A 22,035-nucleotide genomic window follows, 5' to 3' on the forward strand; every position below is an offset into this window, starting at 1 on the left:
GATTGCATTTATTTCTTTTAAATATCCATTTTTTTAAATTTAATCAAATTCCATTGTTAGTTTATTTAAAAAATTAATATATTATTATATGTCAGACTTTGGGAGACACAGGACTTAGAATTCTAAAGGGACCAGAATGTAATGTTAGTCAATTTTTTAAAATTTATTAGAATTTAGCTAATTTACCCTAATGACTGGGAGGTCTATTGTGAATTACTGAATTTTTTAAATGAGCAAAAAGTAAAAAACAAAACAACAACAACAAAATCAGATTATAAAGTATAATTAATTTTGACAAAGTATAAGATGGGGGACAGGGACTTCGGTTCTGTCACAGTTCTTGAGTTAACTATATCAAAGGGCAAGTCACTTTATTTTTTTATGTCTCTCTCTCTCTCCATCTATAAAATTGTAAATATAAAGGTGCTAGTTATTACTATTCATATTCTGCTAGTAATTTTAATGTAAATTATTATTGTTTAATACTTACACTGGGCACTGTGCTGTGCAATTCATAAAAATAGAATAATCCCTTCCTTAAAGCACTTTTAAAAGTGAAGTTTCAGTAATATGAAATCCCAGCATTAGTTTTTCTTTCAGATTATAAATTGTGCAACTCATCAGTGTACTACTGTATACAATAGTTCACCTCTATAAAACCAGCATATCATTTTAATGTGGAATCATTAGCATTTAGACAAAACCTATATCTATTAGTCCACTATTATTTAAAGCTTTGTTTACTATTAAACACAATCTTTTTTGTCCATGAGAACTCCTTTTAGTGACATCCTAGTTTTGATTCATAGCAAAGTCTACATAAATCTCTCTTCTTTTTATAACTGTGCATCATAAATTATTAAATACAGCACAGGCAAAGAAACTGTAACTAGTTTGAGAAGGACGAAAAGTAGTGTGATGTGCTTATGCTTTCCCAAGGGATCTTAGAGCAACAAGCAGGTTATATTTAAATATCACTTTGTACAGTGTTAAAATATTGACAATTTGTTTGTAGCTTTCAGTAACTGTTTAAATCATGGTTTCACTAATGTGCCTGCATAAACTGCTGATTGAATTTATTTTAGCACCATTAGCATGGTTAAGTTTGTTATGGAGATGCCAGTTGTGGCTTGATAAGAATATTGAGTTGAGTTTTGCATTTAAAGTAGGGATTTTTAACCCCTTTGCTATATAGGAAGAATACATCATATCCTTCCTAAAATTACACCTCTTTGAATATAGAATTTTTCTGAGAATTTATAAGTGAATCTGTTAATTAGTCTAGGAATGGTTAAGAAACAGGCCTTAAAATCTAACACCGGGTGCTATTTTTTTTTTTTTAAATTTGGACTCAGATTCTCTTAATAACAGAAAAATGCAAAGGTCTGCTCGAGCCGTGTCAACAACCTGTGGCATTCCTGCACAATGTATCCATTCCAGATATTTGCAAAGCCGCCACATGGGCCTCAGACCATACCTTTGCCAAGCACTATGCCAATACACACGACCCCAGGGCGGATGCCATAGTAGGCCTTACTGTCCTTTCTGCTGCTACCATGCACATAACTCCAAAGTCCCCCCAACCATAGTGGGTACTGCTCTACTTTCACCTTGAGTGGAGCACCCACAGAGACAGCACTTGAAGAAGAAGAGAAGGTTGGTTACTCACCTTGTGCAGTAACTGAGGTTCTTCGAGATGTGTGTCCCTGTCTATGCTCCACTACCCCTCCCCTCTACTCTGGAAAAAAGAGGACTCTACAGTAGAGAAGGAACTGAGGGGGTCATGCTGTGTGCGCACTGAACAGACTCCAGTGATGCCACGAGACAGCAGCTGCGCATGCGTGGCCTGGCTAGGCACTGCTACTGAAGATGTCTAATCAATGGCGCTGGGACGCACCATCACCTAGAGTGCAGCACCCACAGGGACACACATCTCAAAGAACCTCAGTTACTGCACAAGGTGAGTAACCTTCTCTTATGAAAGCATATCAACTAAGTGGTTGTTATTTGAAAAACATAATTTAGGGGAAAAAAGTTAACTTAGTAAAATGAAAATACAATCCTGTTTTCCTATTCATTGCTCAGCAGAAGCAATGGGGAGGGAGAGGGAAACCACATTTATTTCTAATCCCCGATAGCCTATTTGTACAAGAAGTAAGAATCCTTATTTGTTTTAACTAAATAAGTGATATTAATTCATGTTCAACAGAAATGTACATAATGTAAATTTTGCATTCAGTAATATGAAAAAATGAAATGCTCAGTTAGTGAATTTATTTTTATATCTTATATAGGGAAATACTATTTCAAATACTACACTGTACTGTTGTTTGCTTCAATGCAAAGGATTTTTTGAGAACACTGCTTCATGTTTATGGTGATGATATTAACTGGAAACAAGGTAAGATGTTTTGTGCCTAATTATGCCATCTTTGCATTGGCAAAACTTCCATTGAAATCAGTGTATAATTGTTAATAAATATACTTTATTAAAACAATTATACAGTGACATTAATCGTTTTACATGTAATTTTAAAGACAGAATCATATCAGAACTGACCCTTACCCACTCTTTCTGGACCGGGGCTCAGAGACTTTTGCGTTGCTCTGCCCAGATCATGGGCCAGAACCTCTAACTGTTTGCTGCTCTGTTCTGACTATAGGCAGGAGTCAGAGACTGGTTGGTGCCTCGCTCTGCTTGAGGATCTGGGGCCCAGAGACTCATTTGCTGCTCTGCCTGGACTGCAGGCCAGAGCCATAGGCTGTGCAGTGATCTGCTAATTCCCTGACAGTGAGCAACGCACAGTGAGTGGCCTCCCACTGACCCCGAGTGGGAGGGACTACTGCTAACCCACTACGCAACCATAAATCTCTGACTGCCAGAGACTGGGAGGGGAAGATAAGGGTGGATCTCTCCAAAATTGTTCTGTTCTGTATATTCCCTTTGAAGTTCTGGTATCTGCCATTGTTAGAGACAGGATACTGGGCTATATGGACCATTGGTCTGACCCAGTATGGCAGTTCTTATCATTTTGGAAGTCTCCAGGATTCTTTGAATAGTGTCCTGATGGGTGCTCCACTGTCGGTGTGTCTGCATCCCTGCACTGCTGATCGGAGAATTTTGGTAATAGTATCCATTCCGTTTGCACATGTGCTGCTCCTCGCCTGGCACAAAATTAGCCAACGTGCCTGGGTGAGTCCTTCTCAGTGCCTTCTCAACCATCCCTGGTTAGAGATGGAGCTGGAGCTGTTCGTTTGCAGATTAACTCTTTTAGAATTGCTATTTTTTATCTTCCCTTGAAGCCTTTTTTCTTTCCCAACTTTGTTTGCATTTTATTTTGGCCTTGCTTTAAAAAACAAACAGTCTTCTGCCAACACCCTGGACAAGGGTATGCCCGGCTCCCCGGGCTTCAAAAAGTGCCTCAGTTGCAAGGAATCTATCCCAGCGACTGACAGACGCTCGCAGTGTGTTCACTGCCTGGGAGAGAAATACATTCCACAGAAAGAAAAGGAGTACTTGTGGCACCTTAGAGACTAACCAATTTATTTGAGCATAAGCTTTCGTGAGCTACAGCTCACTTCTGAAACCTGACATTCCACAGAAGTGTTTCTTGTGTCAGCGACTGAAGCCCATATCCAGGAAAGAGAACTGAGACTCAAACTTCTACTCATGGAGTCAGGCCTTCAACCTCTGGAGTCCTGGCAGGAGCCCTCACCGCAACCCTCTCCTTTGAAGGGAGGTGAGTCCAGGGAGACACCTGCGAACCACTCACATAAGGCCTCTAAGAAAAGGTTTGTGAGGCCGCATAGTGAGCCCCAATCAAGCCCAAAACAATCTCAGGCTCAATCAGTATCATTGGTACCAACGGCACCAAAGCCATCTATATCTGGTACCATGGGCATGGTGGTACCGAGTTGACAGAGCAATTTGGGCTGCCTAAAGACCCAATGGGCACAAGCAAAGAAGCACCAGTACTGCGGGGGCATGAAAAACATAGGCGTGCGCAGCACAAAGGTGGACAGTCTCAGCCACAAATTCCCACATGACCACGAATGGGAAATAGATTCAGTGTTCCTCCATGACATATTCCAACAATGGGGGACACCGACAGTAGACCTATTAGCTACTTACAAGAACAAGAAATGTCCACAGTACTGCTCTAGAGTGGGGATCGGACAACACTCCATGGGAGATGCTCTCCTCCTTTTCTGAGACAAGGGTCTTTGTCAAGGTTCCTCCCCCACTCTGAACTCTAGGGTACAGATGTGGGGACCTGCATGAAAAACCTCCTAAGTTTATCTTTACCAGCTTAGGTCAAAACTTCCCCAAGGTACAAAATATTCCACCCGTTGTCCTTGGACTGGCCGCTACCACCACCAAACTAATACTGGTTACTGGGGAAGAGCTGTTTGGACGCGTCCTTCCCCCCAAAATACTTCCCAAAACCTTGCACCCCACTTCCTGGACAAGGTTTGGTAAAAAGCCTCACCAATTTGCCTAGGTGACTACAGACCCAGACCCTTGGATCTTAAGAACAATGAATAATCCTCCCAACACTTGCACCCCCCCTTTCCTGGGAAATGTTGGATAAAAAGCCTCACCAATTTGCATAGGTGACCACAGACCAAACCCTTGGATCTGAGAACAATGAAAAAGCATTCAGTTTCTTACAAGAAGACTTTTAATAAAAATAGAAGTAAATAGAAATGAAGAAATCCCCCCTGTAAAATCAGGATGGTAGATATCTTACAGGGTAATTAGATTCAAAAACATAGAGAACCCCTCTAGGCAAAACCTTAAGTTACAAAAAAGATACACAGACAGAAATAGTTATTCTATTCAGCACAATTCTTTTCTCAGCCATTTAAAGAAATCATAATCTAACACATACCTAGCTAGATTACTTACTAAAAGTTCTAAGACTCCATTCCTGGTCTATCCCCGGCAAAGACAGACTATAGACAGACAGGTTTCAGAGTAACAGCCGTGTTAGTCTGTATTCGCAAAAAGAAAAGGAGTACTTGTGGCACCTTAGAGACTAACCAATTTATTAGAGCATAAGCTTTCGTGAGCTACAGCTCACTTCCTCAGATGCATATCGTGGAAGTGAGCAGTAGCTCACGAAAGCTTATGCTCTAATAAATTGGTTAGTCTCTAAGGTGCCACAAGTACTCCTTTTCTTTCTATAGACAGACACAGACCCTTTGTTTCTCTCCCTCCTCCCAGCTTTTGAAAGTATCTTGTCTCCTCATTGGTCATTTTGGTCAGGTGCCAGCGAGGTTACCTTTAGCTTCTTAACCCTTTACAGGTGAGAGGAGCTTTCCCCTGGCCAGGAGGGATTTCAAAGGGGTTTACCCTTCCCTTTATATTTATGACAGTCTTCTTTACACATTTCTCCCATTCCTTCTAATACTGAAAGTCCTGTTGAAAGTGAAAAGAGAAAAAACAAACATCATATGGATTTCTCCCACCTGGACCAGACAGAAATGGTACCGTTACCTGACACAGTTGACACTGTGCACCTATGACTCTTCCAGTCACTCCTTACCTGCTATCTATCCCAACCTGCGGATTCTTTGACTCAAAGCCTGCCTCCTTCATGGTTCCAGCACATAGAGACATCTTGCTCTGAGGAGGTACAGGAGGTGTTATTACACATTAGGAAAGGAGGTACTCATTGTACCTACCTACAAAAGGAAAAGGTTTCAAATCTGGTGTCGGCCCAAAGGTGTCATCCCAAATGCAGCCACCCTACCAGTAGTCCTGGACTACCTGTTGACTCTCAAGAAATCGGGTCTCTCTCTATTAGCTCACTAAAGATTCACCTAGCAGCAATTGAAACCTTCCACCAGGAGGTAGAAGGGTACTCAGTCTTTTTCTATCCAATTACAAAGAGGTTTCTCAAAGGCATAGCAGACCTCTTTCTCTAACCCAGACTTCCCAGTCCTCAGTGGGTCTCAACCTAATGTTAAAAGGACTGACTAGACCTCCATTTGAACCCATGAACGCTTGTTCATTAACTCACCTTTCAATGAAGACAGCATTCCTGATCACCATTACCTCAGCAAGAAGGAAAGGGGAGATAGTGGCTCTAATGGTGCATCCCCGTTCACTGTGTTCTTCTCTGACAAAGTCACTCTTAGACCACATCCAAAGTTCATTCCCAAGGTGACTTCAACATTTCATATAAATCAGCTTATTCGGCTTCCAACCTTTTATCCCAGACCTCATCAGGATAATAGGGAAGGCATCCTCCATACACTAGATGTGAGGAGAGCCTTGGCCTTCTGTTTGGACAGGACAAGAGCTTTCAGAAAGTCTCTGAGACTCTTCCTCTCCATTGCAGATAGGTTAAAAGGTACAGCGATTTCACCTCGAAGACTCTTCAAATGGGTCTCGAACTATATTAAGCTCTGTTACCAGATGCATAATGTAACACTCCCGTCTTCAATATGCATGCATTCTATGAGATCGGTTTCCTCTTCCATCACCTTCTCCAAGGATATCAGAAAATCTGTATCAGAAATCTGCAGAGCAGCTACCTGAACATCTTGCACATACCTTTGCAGAACATTATGCCATCCTGGGGGACTCGGCTGCATATGCCAGATTTAGTGCCATGGAGCCAGCATCTATAACAGTCTCGACTCTGAAGCCCCAGTCACTAGTGGTGGGCACTTCTCGGGAGTCACCTACAATGTAGAACCCATAGAGACACTACTCAAAGAAGAAGTTACTCACCTTTGTCCAGTAACGATGGTTCATCGAGATGTTTCTCTCTGTGGGTGGTCCACAACCCACCCTCTTCCCCTCTGCTTCAGAGTTCTTGTCATTAACTCCGTGGTAGAGAAGGAATCGAGGAGGGTTTTCCTGTGCATGCTGGCTAACCTCGTGGTAGGCGAGAAACAGCTCAGGCAGAATGTACAGTGATACCAAAGTTTTCCAATCAGCAGAACAAGGATGCAGACACATCTACAGTGGAGCATCCATAGGGGGACACACTTCAAAGAACCATCATTACTGCACAAGGTGAGTGACTTCTTTCCCTAGGTTCTTTGTTCCCTTTTCCTTTGTTCTATGACTGGAAAATTTATGGATTCATGGAAAACTCTCCTCATATGTTTTAGTCTCTAAGCATAGGAATCCAGTTAATATGGCTTCTTTAGAGAAAGGCTAACCTGTAATTGTGCTTCTTGGAAGATATCTTCTGACCGGATTCTTACTCGTCCACCTGTGTCCCCTCACTATTGAGGAGGAGGCAATAATTTTTCAAAAGCTGATTCTTTTTTTCTGATGGACTCCTCCTACCTTATAAATATTCGTTGACTGTTAGTTACACTTAGAATTTAGGGATAACTCCACTTCCTTCTCTTGAAGAAACTACAGTAGAATGATCCAGGGGGTACTGAGGCATTGGTAATTGGTCTCAGAATAGGGCTAAACTACCTGGGCTTCAAAAACCCCAACTCTTTGAGATTTAGGGGGTTCTGACTTTCTTTGCACTAGCGAGTGGAAGTAGAAAAGTAGGAATCTGGTAAAACAATACAGTCAGACAAGTAGTATTACAAGTAAATAATTATCCCTTCACTGTAGAAACTCAACTTTGAACTACTGGTATCACCCAGTTTATTCCTCAAATTTAAATTCTCTACCTTTTAAAAACATCTCTTCCCAGGCACTCAACAAAAGTATGAGTCATAGAGTATTGACTCTAATTTAGATCTTAGTTGTATTGTCATAGGAATGTGTCTTCAAAAAAGATGGGAAAGTGCTACTTTGCAAAACCTTTTTTTTAGTCTTTTGCTATAATGTAAATAAATTTGAAATATTCTTCTTTGAGTGCTTTCTTATGTCCATTCCATGTTAGGTGTGTGCACTGTTGCCGGCGATTTTTCCCTCAGTGGTATCCATTGGGCTGGCTCTGGCACCCTCTGTTGCTGCGTGCTTATGCACCGGTAAAAGGGGCACCACCGGCCACAAACATTCTCAGTTCCTTCTTACCGCCCATGACAGTTGCTTGAATGAGCCTTCTTGCTTTGGCAAGGCTTCTCCCCAGTAGTTTTTGGACTATAACTCTTAGTTTATCATTGTTTAGAGTATATAGTTATTGTGATTAATGTTAGTGTACATAGTTACTGTAAATAGTCCCTATCATCAAGGGACATGCCTCTGTGCCCGGGCTTCAAACCTTGTGCCTCCTGTGGCAAACCTATACCCATGAGCAATCTGCACTCCAGCTGGTTGAAGTGCTTGGGGGAGACTCATGTGAAGGACAAATGCCAGATCTATTGGGACTTCAGACCCCATACTAAAAAAGACAGACACATCAGGTCAATGACTATCATCATGGAAGCTCCCCTCACACCTGCCTCAGAGCTGAGCTGCTCTGATTTGGCACCGAGCACTTCGGTGTCAGTGCAAAGTGCTCCTCCAGAACCAAGCTCTTCCTGGTACCGTTTGACATCTCTGGTGCTATGGAAAAAGCACAAAAAATAGCGCCCCATAGAGGGCGCTCACTGTTGCAGAAGAAGGACAAGCCGGGGGGGGGGGGGAGGAGGAGGGAAGGAATCACGGTGAGACCTGTGCCACACTTCCACTCCTGGCTCCGTGATGGCACCATCAACTATGCCCAGAGCATTGAGTCCGGTGTGGTATTCTCCGCTCACACCCAGAAGCCACCGTGGCACCAGCAATCTGACTGTCCCATCAACAGGGATTTACTATCTCTCCTGGTCCCCCTGCCCAACTCTGATGGGATACCTGCCAGCTCTGATTACTGGAAGGAGCAAGGAGCATCGAGCTCCTTCCCGGCACTGGGCCCTCCAGCACTTTCTAGAGGCAAGCTGTCCCTGACCCTGATGTCCCAACCATCTCTAGTTTGCCACAGGTCCCTGGACCCCTGGCACCACATGGAGGCAGAGGCAGGTACCACTGTGCCATGGTCTCTAAGAGAGGACTTCTCTTCCAAGTCTGAAAGGGAACCCTGTGTGCAACCTCAGGGTCACCACCAGTAGCCAGTCAACATGCCACTGGACTTTGGTACTGGTCCCCCAGATGGCACCTGGCCAGCAGGTCGCTGACTGATACAGTGGCCTTACAGAACCCCTGGGGCTTTCCCCTCATACCGGGTCTTCCCTTCCATTGCCTCTCCTACTCAGATTTCCAAGAGGCAGGCTTCTGTTTCTTCCTGCCCGGCACCAGACCCCAACTTCTACAACCAAAAGTTCCTTTATTGAGCCCCTCTCTGCTTCCTCATCATACCCCACTCACAGTGGTTGTTGGTCAGTGAGGACCCAGGGTTCAGAGGTGCATCTGTGTGAGTTCACTTCCCACCTGGGGAAGAAGGCACCTTGTTCCGCCATCTGAGCACTTGGTCTGGCTGGCCGCCTCGCTGGCTGCCGCTTCTCTCCACTGGCCTCCTCACCAGCTGCTGTTCCTCTCACCAGTCACCATCTGCTACCTGCCTCTCTGCTGTGACCTCTATAAGTCAGTCTCTTGAGAGTCCACCCAACCCTTAGTGACTTTCGGTTCTTAGTGAGCAATTAACATAACAAAAGACTCCTAATGGAGCCTATTTAGCTCTATCTTTGAACTGTGGGGAGGAACAGGTTAAACCAGACTGGCGACCCTTAGGGAGAGTCCACACCTCCTGGCTGGGACACCTGTCTCCACCCCTCTTACTTTCACAGGGGTCTGGGGTCTGACATTTGAGCCCTTGGCTTAGTGAGGTCCTTTCAGCTGAAGGTGACTCCCTCATTTAGGACAGTTAAGCACAGTTCTTCAAGTGCTGTCCCTGTGGGTGCTCCACTTCAGGTGTTGGTGCATCCCGGCACTGCTGATCAGAGATTTTTGGTAGCAGTGCCTGGTTGGGACGCACATGTGCAGTAGCTGTCTCGTGGTGTCATTGACGCTTCATCTAGCACTCGTGCGGCCCGACCCCCTCAGTTCCTTCTCAACTATCCTCGGCTGCAGACAGCGCTCCAATGGTAGTGTCAGAAAATAACTTACAAGGTGCGTTTACTTATCCCCTTTACTCATACAATAAAGAGAACAACATTGATAACATTTCACTGCCCCTGCTTTCAGTACTAAAGTGATTTGTAACCCAACACCAGCTAAAGTTGATCACTTTGAGCAACACAGCTCTATCTGCTGGATATCTAGGCAGAATAGGTGTGTTCATGTAAATACAATTTGCTCCTGAAGTCTCTCCCCCTTTCCAACTAGCTGTTGGGAGAGTTCATTCAGACTTTGCTTATAATTATACCCCCCGATTGTGTCAGCAGCCAATGAGAGAGACAGGCAGGGCCAGCTGAGTGCTACCCCCAAACAAAAAGATGCCAAGAAACTGGGTCTTTTTGGAAGAAAGGGTTATTCGATGGGTAGCCTCCAACTACGTATCTCTGACCAGCAAGCTTTGCTGAGGAGATACAACTATTATCTGTGGGACTCCTTGGGTAAATTTAAGGACTCCCTGCCTCAAAATTAAAGGCAGAAGGTCATTGCCCTCTTGGAGGGTAACAATGGGCTGGGACCTCTCTCCAGGCAGCTCTGGATGCAGCCAACTTGGCAGCCAGGATAATGGACTCCATGAGGTGGTGATCTTGACTCCTGTCCTTGGGACTTCCTCACAAAGTCCAACCATCCACGGCCACTCCTCGTTATTCTTGGAGCAGATGGACACAAGACTTCACAGCCTGAAGGACTCAAGGGCCACCCTCCAGTCTTTAGACCTTTACGCTCCGACGGCTTCCAGGAAGTTATTCAGGCCCCAGCAGCCTCCTCATTCTCAGCGTCAGAAGTTATCAACTGTGCCAACCGCTCCTGTCCACCTCAACCTCCCATCCAGGTCTCAGAGGTACTCTGAGGGGCCCAAGCGGACCTTTTGAAGGTGTGCTGTCACTGCTTCAGATCCAACTTCCCTTTTATTTTTGGACTGTCTGTCCCATTTCAGCCTAGTGTGGTCCCACACAACCACGGACCATTGGGTACAAAGTACAGTGACAGTCAGCTATACCCTTCAGTTTTTGTCTACCCTCCCTATCACCCACCATCCCCGTCCCTCTTCAGGGACCCTTCTCATGAGCAATACTTAGTCCAGGAGGTACAATCCCCCTTACGAATGGGGCCATGGAGGAGGTTCTGCAAGACTTGAGAGGGAAGGGGTTTTACTCCCAATATTTCCTTATCCCAAAGGCCGGGAGGGGCCTCCAGCCCATTCTGGACCTGTATTGCCTCAACAGATATCCCAAGAAACTGAGCTTCTGCATGGTCTCCCTGGCCTCTATCATTCCCATTCTGGATCCAGGGGATTGGTATGGCATCCTCGACTTAAAGGACACATATTTTCACATTTGTATCTTCCATGGCCACAGAAGATTTCTCAGATTTATTGTGAATCAACACCACTACCAATTCACCACCCTACCGTTCAGCCTCTCTGCATCCCCTTGTGTTTTCATGAAGTATATGGCAGTAGTAGTGGCCTTACTTAGACGGCGAGGCATCCAGGTCTACCCATAACTCAACAACTGGCTGACCAAAGTTCGGTCAGAGGCTCAAGTACAGAACAGCATCAGCACTGTCCAAGCCACCTGCAGAGCACTGGGTCTGCTGATAAACAAAAGCCAACTCTTGTCCCAGTTCAGAGAATAGAATTTATTAGGGCAGTGCTTGACTTGACCTAAGCCATGGCCTTCCTGCCGGAGACCCGATTCCAGACCATATTGGACCTGATATCCGATGTCATGGTCCACCCAATTACGACAGCTCAGGTTTGCCTCAGGCTACTGGGGCACATGGCTGCAAATACTTACATGGTTCAACACGCAAGATTGTGCCTCAGACCCCTCCAGATGTGGCTAGCTTCAGTGTTCTCCCCGAGCAGACAACACTTGGACTCAGTGCTAACAATTCCTCCCCTGGTCCTTGCCTCCCTAGACTGGTGGAAAGAGTCAAGATCAGAAATGATGGGGGTGCCCTTTGTTCCCCCACAACCGTCAGTGTCTTTGGTCTCAGATGTGTCAGACCTAGAGTGCGGGCCTACCTCAACAACTTCAGGACTCGGCCTTTGGTCCCAAGAACTCTCCCTGCACATAAATGTAAGGGAGTTCAGGGCGATTCACTTAGTATGCCAAATGTTCCTTCCCCAGATCTCAGGCGAGGTGGTGCTAGTCCTGACAAACAATACTGCAGCCATGTTCTATATCAACAAGCAGGGAGGGGCTCAGTCCTTGACCCTGTGTGGACATGAGCCAGCACCCACGCAGAAAAATTAGCAGGTGCTTAGCACCCACTGGCAGCCAAGCTACCCTCCCACCTCCCCACTCCTGCCCATTGGCAGCCCTCACCGATCAGCTCCTTCCCCTTCCTCCCAGTGTCTCCTGAACACTGTGGAACAACTGTTCAGCGGCATGCAGGAGGCGCTGGAAGGGAGGGGGAGGAGTGAGGACGGGGCACACTCAGGGGAGTGGGTGGGAAGAGGCCGGACAGGGGTGGAGCAGGGGCAGGGCCTGGAGCTGAGTTGGGGTAATGAGCACCATGGGGTAAATTAGAAGCTGGCGCCTGTGGTCTGAAATCAAGGCCCTTATGTTGGAACTACTTTACACAGTGTTCTTCAAGGACAAGGTCTAACTGTACTCCCACCCGGCCTTCCTGCAAAAGGTGGTGTCACAATTCCATAGCAGCCAGGCCAACTCTTCGTAGCGATAGAAGAAAGGAGGAGAGGGCTACCTGTGTCAGCCCAGAAGATCTCGTCCTGGATAACTGCCTGTATTCAGACTTGCTACAAGCAGGCAAATGTCCTGCCTTCAGCCATCTTAACTGCTCACTCCACAAAAGCTCGGACTTTGTCAGCAGCATTCCTTGCACAGGTCCCAGTCCAGGACATGAGCAAGGCCACAACCTGGTCATCAGTACATACCTTCACATCTCACTATGACATCACTCATCAGGCCGGAGACAATGCCAGATTAAAGAGAGTGATGTTGCAGTCAACATGTCCATGAACTCTGAGCCTATCTCCTGGGGTACTACTTGTGAGTCACCTAACGTGGAATGGACATGAGCAAGCACTTGAAGAAGAAGAAAAGGTTACTAACCTTTTGTAACTGTTGTTCTTTGAAATGTGTTGCTCATATCCATTCCATGACTCTCCCTCCCACCCCTCTGTTGGAGTAAACCGGCAAGAAAGAACTGAGAGGTTGTGTGGCTGGCGGGGTATCTTATATCAGCGCATAAGCGCGTGGCTGCAAAGGGCACTAGTTGGCCCGACAGATACCACTGAGGGAAAAATCTCTGGCAATGGTGCATGCTGTGTGCACACATCTAATGTGGAATGGATGTGAGCAACACATCTCGAAGAACAACAGTTACTAAAGGTCAGTAACCGTTTTTTATTAAATCAGCAATGAATGATTAAAATAGTTTTTTATTTTTGTAGTGGCTGATTGTGTTGTGTTAGATCCAAGGATTGCTGCATGGCTGATAAACCCCAGTGACACTGTCCCCTCTTTTGAATATTTGATACATAAGCATTTTGAAAAGCCTGTCTCAGAGAGAACAGTGAATATGAATGCAGATTCCTTGAGAAATACATTGGTAAGTAGTTTTTAGAGACTCATAGTCAGATAAACCAAACGGTGAAATAGTAAAGATATTTAGATACTTTGTAAGGTACAATAGAGAAAAATATACCGTAAAAATACATGCAGGATTTTCTTCTGAGAGCAAAGGGTTATCTTGGTTAGCAATATATGCCAGATAATTGGTATAGATTAATCAGGGCTTGTAGTATTCTGTGGGCCAATGGAACCAAATTCCCTATGAGTAGCTCCTAAATCCTGCAGAACAAACCCTAAATTCCATGGCAACATTAATTAGTGTTATCAACATGAAATCTCCTTTGTTCTCTTCCTCCCACTCCCTGGCTGCAAGCTGGATTGCAACTCTCACTCCCAGCATCTCCAATGCCCTGCTGCCTCGTTGCATGGAATAGTACAGGGTGCATGCATTATAATCTAATTAATTCTCCTTTGTGAGGTAAATTTGAAAAGAGAGATGCATTTGCAGGCAGAGTGCTGGTAGGGTGACAAAATACAAAATGTTGAGCACTTGGCTGCAGCAAAATGGTGAATTCCATGCCAGAAATGCTGAATTTCATGGCATCTTGGGAAAATGTCAAATTACATAGTCATGGAATCATGGGGAACTTTATGTACAACTACACAACATGCACACAGAAAATCTGTGAATTTGTCACAGTCAGTATGATAGAAATTTTGTTTAGTTGCTGCTCTGATGACTAGAAGATTGCTGAGCAATGTTTGGTTGCCGAGTTGATGGCATTTGTTGTGAATTCTCACTTAACAGAGTGAGAAGGCTGTCATCTTACACTCTGGAAGAAATATATGGCATGAGGCAATGGTAATTGCCATTCCAAAGCGTGAAAAGCCCCCTGATGAAGCTGGAAGCTATAGGCCAATTTCTCTACTATGTACGACCTATAAACTTCTTGAACATATCCCCCTTTTTTATATATATACATAAATGGGATACCTCCAACTAAATCACGAAAATTTGGATATACAGATGATCTTGCCATGACAATCCAAGGTAGCTGCAAAGATAAAAATGAGAGCCAACATAATCCTGAAACTAGCAGGTACAACCTGGAGTGCATCAGCATCAGTGTTGCGAATATCTGCAGTTGCACTTGTATATTCAGTAACTGAATATTGTGCACCAGTATGGAGCAGATGCAGCCGCACATGACTTGTGGATACACAGCTAAATACAGTGCATCACGGGAACCCTTAAGTCAACTCCAACACCATGGCTACCTGTTCTGTCTAACATTGCTCCCTCCTGGCTTGGAAAGTAGATTGGGCTAAACAAGACTTAAAAAATAAGCACCATGTGCCAGATCCCACGCAGAAGGTTCCTGGTTTGACCTTCCACGCTCATCTTGGTCAATTCTGAACTGAATTTGAACCAACCATGGTAGATGCAGATATCTAATGCACAAATGGAAAATCAAGGACTCCCCAGTGCGTGAGTGTGGCTCCCCACGACAGACCATCAAACATATCACTACCTACTACCCAATTTATAAATATGAAGGAGGCATTACTGCAATAAATTCTGCTATTACTGATGTAGTCATTTGACTCGATCAACTTCAGGTGAAATTGTAGTTGCTGTTCTACACTAGTCATATGAAAGAAGAATAGAAATGTTTTGTCTATTTAATGAAGCTTTTTAAAAAAATAGAATTCTTAATTGTTAGCCCTGCTGCAATAGAAATGTTCCACAGAAATCACCATTCTGCTGGCAAAACTTTTTCATGAACAATGTTATGTAGCCAAGGGTTTGGGGTCATATTTTTGGCCACAACAGTGTAGTCTGAGCAAAAATTTGAGACCCAGTTTGGAGAGACAAGGCTTCACAGGATGTGTTATTTATTCTGGGAGTTTAGAGAGTTAGGGAGAACTATTCAGATCTCAATCCGTGTCCAGTAGTCTAAATGAAGTGTTACTTTTGATATCACTAGAACAGTCTTGTCTCTTGTGTACCCTATAAGAATGCTTTAAAAAATTCCAAAACATCTAGCTTATCTGAGGAATTTTATTGACTGATGCTGTAGAAATCCTTCACTGAAATTACGTTTCAGAGTAGCAGCCGTGTTAGTCTGTATTCACAAAAAGAAAAGGAGTACTTGTGGCACCTTAGAGACTAACAAATTTATTTGAGCATAAGCTTTCATGAGCTACAGCTCACTTCATCGGATGCATTCAGTGGAAAATACAGTGGGGAGATTTATATACACAGAGAACATGAAACAATGGGTGTTACCATACACACTGTAAGGAGAGTGATCACTTTCTCCTTACAGTGTGTATAACAACACCCATTGTTTCATGTTCTCTGTGTATATAAATCTCCCCACTGTATTTTCCACTGAATGCATCCGATGAAGTGAGCTGTAGCTTACGAAAGCTTATGCTCAAATAAATCCGTTAGTCTCTAAGGTGCCACAAGTACTCCTTTTCTTTTCACTGAAATTAGCAGAACATTTAGATTGAATGTGCAGTAATAGACATGTCTTGAAGTTCTTATTAGGTATCCTAAAACACTCATGTTTAAAAAGTATATTTTTGTACTGCAAGGTGCATGCAATACTCAGACATAATGGGAGTTTTCCTCTACTTCCTCCCATTTATTGTGTAGCTGTCTTGTTGCCTTCTGAGGGTTTCCACCTTCTGGCTACTACATTACTTACTCTTCTTTGTCTTCTGTGCCAATCCCCTCCCTTGCTTGTGACTGCTTCTGTACTACATCATTCTATGTGAACCACAGCTGCATTTCACTCTCCATCCCATGGCGCACACACAAGGGAATGAAGCGGTGTAGCGTAAGCAAAGGGAGGAATGAAATAATCAAGTAGTGTGTCATAGGAGGAAAAAGTGGGCAGGTTAGTAAAAGATAGAGGAATCCAGCAAGTAGACGAGAGAACATCCAGGAAGAAGAAAGGCAATAAGAAATTGGGGGAGTATGGTGAGTTAATAATATGGAGAGAACACTGGGCATGGGAATGGGATGTACAGAATGAGAATATCATTTAAGAAAGAGAGCGGAGTATAAGAAAAGAGGAGAGGTAATTGAAAATGGAAAATACTCCCAGGAAGCAGGAAAGAGAAATGGGCAAGGGATTCTACTCTTTTCACAAAAAGAAGAAAAATGTTAAAATTTTAGTGAAAAATATAGAGAAATAGAGAGAGAGAAGACAGAGTAGAGCCAAGCAAGAGAAGGAAATAAGAAATTAAAAAAATTAAAAAGGTAAATGAGATAAGTACATCTTGTTGCATTTCCCACACCTCTCTTATTTTGGTGGTTAGGAGTAGGAAGTGATAATAGATTGTTAATTTTACCCTACCCTACCTAATTTTATTTAACCTTAAGTTTAGTCTAGTCAAGCAGTCAACAGAAGGGAAACATTTTACAACCAACTAGATTAACTGAGAAGCGTTTTCATAAATTCCATGCCAGAGTGGCAAGTAATTTTCTCCTCTTCACCCAAGACCACTCACACAGCCTCTCAAAATTTAAAGCTCTGCAATGTAATCTGATGATCAGCACTATTGGGTTTAATGGAAATGAACTGTATAGATTGCCTAATTAAAAATATTGGACACTTCTGCAAGAGATGAGGTGACAACAGTTACCTTGAACTACTTTTCATGGTTAAAAATTTTTTGTTTGTGAAGGCTCATTCACAGAATGAAGATCTTCATTTTAAGGAGGAAAGATCAGTCTAGTTAAAAAAAAAATAAAGGATGATGCTGTAGAAGAGATGAAAGACACTAAGTCTGTCTGTACACTTGGAGCTAGAAGTGTGATTCCCAGCTCATGTAAACATACTCATGCTAGCTCTGCCTCAAGCTAATGTGCTAAAAATAATAGTGTAGACACAGTAGCATGAGCAGTGTTGAGTGGTTCCATGGACTAGCCTCCTTGAATATATACCAACCGGTTCCAGGTATATTTGTACTCGGGGAGGCTAGCCAATGCAGAAACTACGGAACCCAAACCACCAAAAAAGAAAACCAACCTTCTATTGGTGGCCTCTGACTCAGATGATGAAAATGAACGTGCATCAGTCTGCACTGCTTTGGATTGTTATCGAGCAGAACCCATCATCAGCATGGAAGCATGTCCTCTGGAATAGTGGCCGAAGCATGAAGGGCATATGAATGCTTAGCATACCTGGCACATAAATACCTTGCAATGCTGGCTACAACAGTGCCATGTGAACGCCTGTTCTCACTTTCAGGTGACATTGTAAATAAGAAGCAGGTAGCATTATCTCCCATAAATGTAAACAAACTTGTTTGTTTTAGCGATTGGCTGAACAGGAAGTAGGACTGAGTGGATTGCTAGGTTCTAAGGTTTTACATTGCTTTATTTTTGAGTGCAGTTATGTAAAAAAGATTCTACATTTGTAGGTGGCACTTGCATGATAGAGATTGCACTACAGTACTTGTATGAGGTAAATTGAAAAATACTATTTTATCTTCTTTACAGTTCAAATATTTGTAATAATAATAATAATATAAAGTGAGCACTGTACATTTCATATTCGGAGTTGTAATGGAAATCAATATGATTGCATGGCTATTGAGAGGGAAGCATAAGCAGTCATTTTATTCTCCAAGATGGTCAGCACTCTGCTGGTCTCCAGACAGACTTTAGCACTAAAGGCCTACTCCTCCATATGGGCATGGTTAAACTCCTGGAGATAAACAGAAATCCCAAATACCCTGGAATTCCAGCTATTCTGGATTTTCTTCAGGACAGTATAGACAAGGGACTACAGTTATGCCTTTGTTTTTTATCTATCAAAACATGCTTCTTGGTCACTATTATGTTAGCTTGACAAGTCTGAGTTGGCAGCTCTATCCATACAGCAACACACTGTTCCATGATGACAATTGGTTCTAAGGACTCCAGAATCTTTCTTACCAAAGGTGAGATTTCTCTTTCCATACCACACAGGAAGAGATCCTCCCATTATTCTGTCCAAAGACCCAGCATCCTACAGAAAAGCTGTGGCATATTCTGGATGTATGTAAAGCACTTAAGAACTACTTCAAGTGCAATGAATTGATGAGAAGATCAAGCTCCTTGTTTGTATTCTTTCACCCAAAGTGCCAAAGCCTTTTGGCATTCTACCAATCACTGGCCAGATGGATGAAGTTATGTGTAATGGAGACACATGGCATCAAGTTCACCTATTCCTGAAGACCTCTGAGATCTCTACCAATATCATCTAGCAGAAAGGATGTATGCCTCAACTGAGGAAATCTGAAGGTCTCCAACCTGGTCTTCTGTCAACAGCTTTATCAAACATTGTAAGATGGATTTTCTATCCCCTGCAGAGGCCTCTTTTGGAATGAAGGTTCTGCATGTGGTGATACAAAAATAACTTGCCATGTACTTTCAAACAGAGAGTTCTCTATTTCAGTCTGTTTTTTTGGTCCTTTCTTTCTTATAATTCATTGCTCGTTACTTCCCAAGCATCATATAATTGAGACGCTGGGCTACAGAATGTCGTGCCTTACCTGGTGATCTCCTTTTTGCTAGCAGCATCTCCCACAATTCTACCAGTCCCTGATGAGATTCCAGTAGCCAAAGGACAACATTTATTTTATGTCTACAATTTGTGGGCCAGATAGCCTACTGTACGTAGTTCACTGACTGGCACTATTGTTACTAATCATATTGTAAGAGTTTCTACACAGCTTTGGAATGACTCTTCTGGTGTGCAGCTGGAGAAGGGAACATAGCCAGCATGAGCTATGCTGCAACTTTGAACTGCCTTCATTTTTTCAGAGAGGAGGGGAACAGCCCAAAGTCACAGAATTGTGGCAGATACTGCTAGCAGAATGGAAATGATCAGGTAAGAAACTTTCCATTGTGTAGACATGATGGTAGAACTTTTGAAAAGGGACTGCTCAGTGCAACAAAGATAAGTCTATTCGCAGGACTTCAGGCTGGGGACTTGCTGTATATCTAACTGCATCGCAACAGAGTGGGGAGAACACTCCCATGGACTAAAACAGGAAGTAAGGTACGGGAGAGGAGCATGGCTCCATCCCATAATGCTCTCGATAACCCAGTTAACCCTATCATGATCACTTTACTACAAGAACTTTAACTCTAGTATCAAAAGCCCAATGTTACAATATTATCTCTTAAAAGTAAGTACACCTCTTCAATCTTCATGCTCAGATTGTGTTCCCAGGTGCGGTATGTAAAATAAGGAATACATTAAGTTCTAAATATTCCAGATCATTACTTCCCCAGGAGCTCTTGAAATGTGATTATCAGTGGCCTAAGAATATTACTAGATATGCAAGAGTTAGCATCAGTAGATGCACAAGGAAAAATGCTTTCATGTTGGTTAGTCACTTAGTATTGAAGTAATAATCTTACCAGTTTTATATTAGTAATTGAGTATTCTTGATTTATTTATTTTTAAATCAGCACCAGAACTTGGTTCTAAACTTGAAGATACTTTACAGCATAATGATGGATCTGGCTGATGAATTACAGGTAAGATTTTCATAGCAAAATATACCAAAAAATTGTACCTACATAGTGATATGGTGAATGAAAAAAAACATTTGTGATTTACCTTTAATTAAAAGTAAAGTCAGAGTCTATATATGGAAAAAGACAAGAAGGCCTCATATGTTAAATATTATTAGACACTGAATCCACCAGTGGTGCTGTTTTCAGTAACAGAGGCACTCCCATGATTTAGGGCCATGTGTGCTAAGTGGGGTTCACACAGATTTTGAAGCAGTGAGAGCTAATGAAGGCTGTTTCCAAATCATAGTGTATATTTACACTGCAGTTGCCTCCCACCTGGTTAAACAGATTAGCATTAGTTCTGTCTGAGATAGCGCTCTTAAAATAGCAGTGAGGAGGTTGTGGCATGGGTGGTGACTCAGGCTAGCTATCTGAGCCCAAACCCGCCTGACCTTGTGTCTGAGCTCAGATGGCTAGTCCAAGCTGCTGCTAGTGCTATAACATCCTCACTGCTATTTTTAGCTCTGTGGCTAGGGTGAGTCTCTCCATCTATGCTGGGAGGGATGCTCCCAGCTGCTGTGTAGACATAACCATAGAATTTAAGGCCAGAAGGAATCACCAGATCATATAGTCTGACTTCCTGTATATCACAGGCCATCAACACCATCCAGCCACCAGCACACCCCAAGCCCAAGAACTGAAATTAGACCAAATTATCAGGAATCTAAACTACTATGTGCCAGAGGCAGAGAATAGGAGGGACCAAGGTGCACCAATGCCTGAGGCCCCTGTAATGGCCTGTGGTTGGCATCAGAAGATTATGCCAAAAGTGTTCTCAAGATGATTTTGTTTAATTTATAAGACCACAAGAGGCACCTATTTCATCTTTCAGTGCCACTAACATTTAAGTACATGCACAGTCAATATAAATCAAAGGGAAATAAGTAAATAAACCTCTAGCCAAATAAAATGAAAAGAAATATTACACACTCCTTAAATGTAACCTCCTTAAGCAAGCTTTCTCTCCCCAAAAGGTATCTTAAAAAGATGAGCCTTGCAGTATATGTCTTGAATACCAATAAATACAGACTATTTTGGTCCAAGGAGGAAAAATTCCAAAAGAACGGAGCTCTCACAGAAATGGCCTGCCAGAAGCCCTCTCTCTCATACTTAGGAATGTAGGAATTGCCATACTAGAACAGACCCATTTTATATTTAGTTCAGTATCCTATCTCTGCCAGTGTCAAGCACTAGATGCATAAGAGTAAGATGCAAAAAACACTAGTAGTACGCAGTTTTGGGATAATCTGTGCCCTGTGAAAATAATAGTTGTTAGAGATTGGTTTAAACCCAGAGTCATGAGGTTTTATATCCCTTCCAATATTCTTTGTTAGTCTTTATTATTATAACTGAATATTCTAATTATGCACATAAATGTCAAAACTTTCTTTAAATCTTTCGGAGTTGTAGGCCTTGTGGCAATGAGTTCCATGGTCTAATTTTACAAGATGAAATTCAGTAAAGACAAGTATAAAGTACTACACTTAGGAAGGAAAAACCAAATTCCCAAATAGAAAATGGGAAATAAGTGACTAGTCCATGATACTGCTAAAGTGGATCTGGAGGTTGTAGTGGATCACAAATTGAATATGAATCAGCAGTGTGGAGCTGACAAATATACTGGGTATAATAACAGGAGTGTCATGTGGAAGACATGGGATTGTTCTGCTCTACGTTGTGCTGGTGAGGCCTCAGCTGGCGTATTGTCCAATTTTAGATGCCACACTTAAAGATGTGGACGAATTGGAGAGAGTCCGGAGGATAGCTACAAAAATGATACAAGGTTTAGAAAACCTAAGCTATGAGTAAAGATTTTAAAAAAAGTGTATATTTAGTCTTAAGAAAACAATACTGAGGGTGGGGGTAACGTGATGGCAGTCTTC

At 43.0% G+C, this 22,035-nt stretch overlaps 1 protein-coding gene across 1 annotated transcript in view; it reads left to right on the forward strand.

Moving 5' to 3' along the window:
* Nucleotides 1–22,035, forward strand: part of POLN (DNA polymerase nu) — a 236,183-nt gene that overhangs the window by 48,836 nt on the left and 165,312 nt on the right. The window contains exons 7-9 of the mRNA XM_073343208.1: nt 2,295–2,401; nt 13,443–13,600; nt 20,045–20,113. Coding sequence (XP_073199309.1) covers nt 2,295–2,401; nt 13,443–13,600; nt 20,045–20,113 — 334 coding nt within the window. The remainder of the gene's footprint in view (nt 1–2,294; nt 2,402–13,442; nt 13,601–20,044; nt 20,114–22,035) is intronic.

Source organism: Lepidochelys kempii, chromosome 4, assembly GCF_965140285.1.
Source record: "Lepidochelys kempii isolate rLepKem1 chromosome 4, rLepKem1.hap1, whole genome shotgun sequence".
Classification (NCBI taxonomy): Eukaryota; Metazoa; Chordata; order Testudines; family Cheloniidae; genus Lepidochelys; species Lepidochelys kempii.